Source organism: Micrasema longulum, unplaced genomic scaffold (assembly GCF_059751315.1).
Source record: "Micrasema longulum isolate JH-2025_06_02 unplaced genomic scaffold, ASM5975131v1 h1tg002547l, whole genome shotgun sequence".
NCBI lineage: Eukaryota > Metazoa > Arthropoda > Insecta > Trichoptera > Brachycentridae > Micrasema > Micrasema longulum.
Window position 1 is genome coordinate 158597 of NW_028279686.1, and position 6749 is coordinate 165345.

Genomic DNA, 6749 nt, shown 5'->3' on the forward strand with positions numbered 1-6749 from the left:
TACTTTTTATTTTTAAACCCTTTATTTATTGTTAATTTGCTGCATACCAATGTTATAATTTCTTATTGAATTTTCCTTTGTTCTATCCTTATTTTCTGCTGATTTTATTTCATGTATTTATATTTTCTTTACTGTGTATAGGTGTTTTATTTTTTTTAAATGAAACAAAATAAACTCTTAGACTTGAAATATCTCAGAACCACCAAAATGGACTTAGGCATTTTTTTAACACCTTCTACAAATACATAAGTTACTATATACTCACCCTGATGCTGCAAAAACAATTAAACATGAATACAACTTTCGGTCAAAGAGGATTGGCCTACTACTCGGTTAAAGTGTACAATCTACTTCCATTTTCCATAAGGACAATTAATAAGTACTCACAATATAAAATTGCTATTAAGAAGTGGATAGTGGAGATGGGTTGCGCACGGATCGATGAGTGGATCAAGCCAAATAGGTAAAAATTTGTGTACTGTTTATGAAATTTGGTCTACAAGTCTATATAAATTGGTTATGTTTTCATGATTATTATTTTTTTTTATTTTTATTTTGTCTTTAAATAGTACAAACATAATAAATGAATGTCCTAATATTAACTTATATCTAATTATTATTAAAACATATACTAATTATTAACATTGTTCAAACGATATACGTACACTTAAAAAGAGAACTTCTATAAAGCTAACACGAAATTTTATCTGCTAAACACATGTTTTTTTAATTGACATTTAAATGAAATAATATTTTTTGCTCTCTTATTTCCAATGGTATTTCCTTATAATATAACTGTACAGCTCGGTGCATTATTTTAGTTTACATCGCTTATTATATTAATGATAATTGGGTTAATTAGATTTATTACGTTTTTATTTTATTATTATGTTATTTTTTTCCCTCGGCACGGGACACCCCAGTGAGGGAACATTATTCTGTATAAAAAAAGAATACAAACATTGTAAAAGTATAAACGGTACTGCTGGTCTGTGTGTAATGATACTCCGGAACTCACTTACAGGAGGCAAGCCAAAAGACAAGGATCTCATGAAGCCACCGCATAATTAGCTTTAGACCCAACTATCTGCCAAGTATTCTTCCATCAATTTAGAATGTAGGTAACTTGTGCGAAAAAAATTCGGGAAAATAAATTACTTCCAGCTATTATATATCACAGAAACAAGAGCTAATATATTTTTTCTTTGCTCTATTCGCTTTTCTCAGTCCAAAATTAGTCAAAATTGACTCATGAAATGAAGGAATCTAAAATATTCGCAATCACAATGCAACATCCGTGAACACCTAATATTAAATGTCAAAATATTTACGTTGCGCGACGTATAATCCTGCTGCGCAATCACAATTTGAATTTTACCGGTGTAAATATGGAAAATATTCCAAAACTGCTATTTTTATTTATTTATTATTTGTCACGCTGTTTATTGCATTTAGCCGGCGGCGGCGGTTGACAAGCTAAATGTCGGGAAAAGCAGTCGCCATAGTTATTGTAATTTAATTATCACTTTTTTGTATTAGATACTCCTTATTATTTTGCAAATGCAATATATTGTATCATTTTTTATAGTAAACGCCGATTTTTCGGCAATGAACTGTATTTATTTACTAGGAAAACAAAAAACAAACCGACACGAGCGTTGACTTAGAGATTACACACGCGTTGACTTATGACTGCGATAACTTAAGCATGTTTATGTGATCGCTCAAATGCTTAGCATGTTTTTAAGCACGTCGATAGTTATTTGTGATTGAGCTACAGGTAGAAACGATGTTAATGTACTGCAGGACGTTGCTCTCGCGTCTTGCAGAACATAATGACTCGCTTTATCGGTCGTCGCTCTATATTTCGGGTGAAATTATTTAGCACGTGTGTGTGTCATTGATCGTGGACTGTGAACCCCGCACGTATACAGCGCAATGTGGTGTTAGCTTAGTAATAATTAGTGTAATAATGCGCCGTATTGTACTTGCAGCTGGAGGGGACGGACTCAGCGCCGGACGACCCTATTCACCTCAAGAGACGGGTGGGACTCCTCAGTGGGGTGGCTCTAATCGTCGGCACCATGATCGGTAACTATTTTTTTCCATCCGGATTAATTTATTTATTTATTTAGATTTGGTTCGCAAACAGTAAAAGATATATAGAGGTACGAAGGTTTTCACGGTCACTGTTATCAATTTGTTTCTTTTTTGTGATACCGTGGGTGTTGGATTTGTTCCGACGTTTCGGCTACGTCACATAGGACAAACAGGGCGCACAGCAAAAAAAAGGATTGACGAACACAATAGAGCGTGTAAACTTGGGCATCCTGACAAAGAAGAAACAAATTAGTAAAAGACATCCACATACACGCATCAATATTCACAAAATAAAAACATTACACCTATACACGACACCTCGCCGTGTGTATAGTTGAACTGTAGCTAGGGGTGGCTCTGTAGCTGCTGTTGTCCGGCTAACTCAGATGAGGTAGACTTCTCTGGCTGGGTCGGCCGCCGTTATATCCTCCAAAAGGGCAGGCGGTGGACTTGAAGGAAGAGAGGGCGTAATTCCAATAAAACACGCTTAGTCTTGATTTATACACAACTCTATTCACAAAAAACACACTTGTCCTATTAAATTATTTTTTATTTTGTTTTAATATATGAGTTGCATTATTATTTTACCTTGCGCTTGTAATGTACAAGATTAATATTTAGTTCAAAGGGATGGTTATTTATTTGTTTACTTCAAAAAAATAATATTCTATTAAATTTACTTCAATGAAAAACTTTGTTTAGTTATTTAGTTGACATATTGTGTAAGGATCGGTGGGATGTTTCGGCTGCGACCTGTTGCAGGAGCTTCTCCGCATTTGCTCTGGTGACGAGGAAACCACAGAAAACTCACCAGGAGAAGGCAGACCGTTGTAATTTGTCAACAGATCTTCCGATCCTCTTGAAGAATGTTCGGCATTTGGTGTCCTGCTATCATTGATACCTTTTATTTATTTTGTTTATTAGAAAATTTATTTATAAAGCCTTACGGATGATTACATTCATTTTACATAAAATAATACATACATTTTTCATTTATACTCTGTTGTTCAAAATAATATTTTTTACATCTTTTGAAAAGTTTGTCTGAGTCTTTTGTTTAGTTTTGTCTGGTAGTTTATTGTATAATTTCAGTCCCCGGTTCATTAGTCTTGATTGTCCTTGTCTTGTTTTAGAAATATGGTATTTGCCTGATATTCTCGTATTATGTCCATGTTCTTCGTCTACAATTACATTAGTGGCTAATTTATGGATAAATTTTAATGATTCTAGTTGAAAGAGTTCAGTTATATTTAATTGCTTAGTTTGTTTAAAAAGTTCTCTAGTTGCAGTTAAATAAGGAAGGTCATATACTAACTTTAATATTTTATTTTGTTGTCTTTGTAGTCTGTTTATGTCATTTTGATATCCTGCTCCCCATAATAGTTGCGTATAACATATTTTAGATTTTACATAGGCTTCATACATTAGAATTTTTTCCGTTTTTGGAATAAAATTTTTGATTTTCAAAAAAAGACTCGATAATGTCGCCACTTTGCTAATTAAATTGTTGATATGAATTGCCTTTACTATATCTGTCATGTATAATGTTACCTCTCTTGACACGTCCTTGTGACTAATTACTACATGAACATCGTGTAAATCCTCATTTAGACTTCTGCATCGCGCCTCCAGTTGCATTCTCTGCAGACTAAAAAGGGGGCAATGCAACAAAAGACGGGAGACATATTGGAGAGTAACATCATCGCATGGGCATTAAATTATTTGCACCGTGTCGCTGTCGGACAGGGTACGGGACAGCATACATAATCCGCGGGAGAGAGCGAGAAGGGGTCGGGCTGCCCCGGATTAACACGTAGCGCGCCCTCTCATTGGCTGGACATTTTCATATATTATTTTAACACCATAGAATTATGTCGCAGTTTAAGATCCCAGCAGTATTTCTACACTTTAAAACGACACAACACGGCATAGTTGAATTCAAATCGGGAGTTGCTTACTGAGCGACGTCTACAAAGAAACTAATGGGGCAAAACGTAATACTCTCTTATAATAGTAGTTTAGTCGCCTTCTGTTTGATGCGCGTATGCGGTTTCTGGACTATTCTTAATTCTATGCCCGAGCCACATAATCTTTTTCCATTTATTTTATTTTGAATCTTTAAAAGGGCACACATAAACATATTCTTATATGTGCTCTAATAATAACAATGTGCATTAGAGCGGGCCGATGATTTATGAAGTTTTGTTATCTTTTTAAATAGACTGAAAAAATATTCCCAATAAATTGACAGTATATTTGTAGAATTAACCTGGTTCCATAATGCCTGCCTAATGTATTGACTTGTCTTTGTTGTATCGCTTCTATTATTTGTTATTATATTACTATTGTTTTTTTTTTCGTTATATGATTCGTTTAAATTGGACATTGTCCGTAAATTTGTTAAATAAATAAATAAATACGTCTAGAAGTCGTAACGCGAGTATTTCCTGTCTAGGTTCCGGAATTTTCGTTTCCCCGTCGGGTCTGCTGGTGCGGACTGGCTCCATCGGACTCAGTTTCGTGGTCTGGATGGCGTGCGGGCTGCTCTCGCTGCTGGGGGCGCTCGCCTACGCCGAGCTGGGCACGATGAACACTTCTTCGGGCGCGGAGTACGCCTACTTCATGGACGCCTTCGGGGCGCCGCCCGCCTTCCTGTTCTCCTGGGTGTCCACGCTAGTGCTGAAGCCGTCGCAGATGGCCATCATCTGCCTCTCTTTCGCCAAGTACGCCGTGGAGGCCTTCGTCAGCGAGTGCGAACCGCCCACCGTCGTGGTAAAGATGGTCGCCATCCTGGCCATAGGTGAGTGCTCCCTCCGCGCCCTTCGGCTCGTCGGGTACCGGTCCGCTCGGACGTCTGTAGCGTTTGTTTTCTATTGCAGTACTCATTCTGGTGGTGAACTGTTACTCGGTCAACCTGGCCACGTGCGTGCAGAACGTGTTCACGGCGGCCAAGCTGGTGGCCATCCTGATCGTCATCAGCGGGGGAATGTACAAGCTGGCGCAAGGTAACCGTTTTCTTCTCGCAGATATCGCTGACTGAGCCGGGGCCGAGGCGGCGCGCGCAGCTCAGATCGGCCCCTTGCGCGGCGGGTAGCCGCCAGGTAAACTCACCCCTCGCAATGTCCCGAGTCTCCCGACTGCGAAATGACCTCGAGTCTGTATTGATGCAGGTATCCGTATATTATGGACGCTTCCGTTTTCAGGTAACACGCAACACCTCCACGACAAGTCTTTCTCGGGAAACGACGTGACGCTGGGCAACATCGCCAAGGCTTTCTACACGGGGCTGTGGGCCTACGACGGCTGGAACAACCTGAACTACGTGACTGAGGAGATCAAGAGTCCTTCCAAGTGAGTGCCCGCGAAGTCCGTGCGGCGTGCGCGACTGGCGTCTCCCGTACTGACTCTGCCCTTGTTGCAGGAACCTGCCGCGCTCCATCATGATCGGCATCCCGCTCGTCACGCTGTGCTACGCGCTCGTCAACCTGTCCTACCTGGCCGTCATGTCGGCGGCTGAGATGGTGGACTCGGAGGCTGTCGCCGTGACCTTCGGCAATCGGCTGCTGGGCGCCATGGCGTGGCTCATGCCGCTGTCCGTCACCGTGTCCACCTTCGGCTCGGCCAACGGGACTCTGTTCGCGGCGGGCAGGTACGCTCACCGCCTCGACCCTTCCCCGACGGTCGCGGTCCGGTCGCGACGGAAGCGACATCCGACACTCAGTCGTCACTATTCTTGCAGGTTGTGCTTCGCAGCATCCCGAGAGGGCCACCTGCTGGACATCCTGTCCTACGTCCACGTGCGACGATTCACTCCGGCTCCCGGTCTGATATTCCACGTGAGTAATGCACTAACTGGCGTAGGTAGGATGATATGAACCCGGTAACTCGGAGTGTTATTTTAATTGTGTCGGTTTATTGCAGTCAATAATAGCGATGGCCATGGTGATGTACGGGACGATCGACTCGCTGATCGACTTCTTCTCCTTCACGGCGTGGATATTTTACGGAGGCTCCATGGTCGCCCTGATAGTCATGAGACACACCAAGCCGCACGCCGTCCGGCCCTATAAGGTACGTGAGGAGAAACTCGCAGTCGTGCAGAATGCGTATGGCGAGACGCGCACTTACTTGGTTCGATTGCTTGTCCAGGTGCCGATAGTGGTCCCGTGGTTGGTGCTCCTGATCTCGTGCTACCTGGTGGTGGCTCCCATCCTGGAGAAGCCTCAGCTGGAGTACCTGTACGCCTCTTCCTTCATTCTCGCCGGTCTCCTCTTCTACGTGCCCTTCGTCAAGTTCGGATACAGTCTGCCTTTCATGAGTAAATTGCGTTTTATATTCTTAGAAATTCAAAGATTGATTCGACTCGTGTTCCGATATATTGTCCTGCACCTGCAGATAGAGGTAGGTACTACTCGCGTGTCCTTGGTTTGTTCCAGGCACTATCACGGTGTTCCTGCAGATGGTACTGGAAGTGGTGCCGACGACGACCACCTTCGAGTATTGAGCGAGAGAGGGAGGAGAAGGAGCTTGTCGTTCTTCGTGAAGGGACGCGAAATGCAGGAGGCCGATTCCCCGCATTTCTAAAGATATTTTATTCAATCTAAGAGAATCATAGGCTGTAAGTTGGATGTAAACAAAACAATGTTCAA

The 6749-nt window shown here is 41.8% G+C and overlaps 1 protein-coding gene across 7 annotated transcripts in view; it reads left to right on the forward strand.

Annotated features, from left to right (window-relative positions):
* sbm (L-type amino acid transporter sobremesa) overlaps positions 1 to 6749 on the forward strand; it is a 123638-nt gene extending 116889 nt beyond the window's left edge. For 4 of the 7 annotated variants that reach the window (XM_088240669.1, XM_088240670.1, XM_088240667.1 and 1 more), the window contains 9 exons: positions 1995 to 2091; positions 4556 to 4900; positions 4980 to 5105; positions 5304 to 5451; positions 5522 to 5749; positions 5840 to 5936; positions 6022 to 6171; positions 6250 to 6418; positions 6537 to 6749. In XM_088240669.1, the coding sequence (XP_088096795.1) occupies positions 1995 to 2091; positions 4556 to 4900; positions 4980 to 5105; positions 5304 to 5451; positions 5522 to 5749; positions 5840 to 5936; positions 6022 to 6171; positions 6250 to 6418; positions 6537 to 6604 (1428 nt within the window). In that variant the 3' untranslated portion in view covers positions 6605 to 6749. The remainder of the gene's footprint in view (positions 1 to 1994; positions 2092 to 4555; positions 4901 to 4979; positions 5106 to 5303; positions 5452 to 5521; positions 5750 to 5839; positions 5937 to 6021; positions 6172 to 6249; positions 6419 to 6536) is intronic. The other 3 variants (XM_088240673.1, XM_088240671.1, XM_088240674.1) reach the window with 1 other exon arrangement.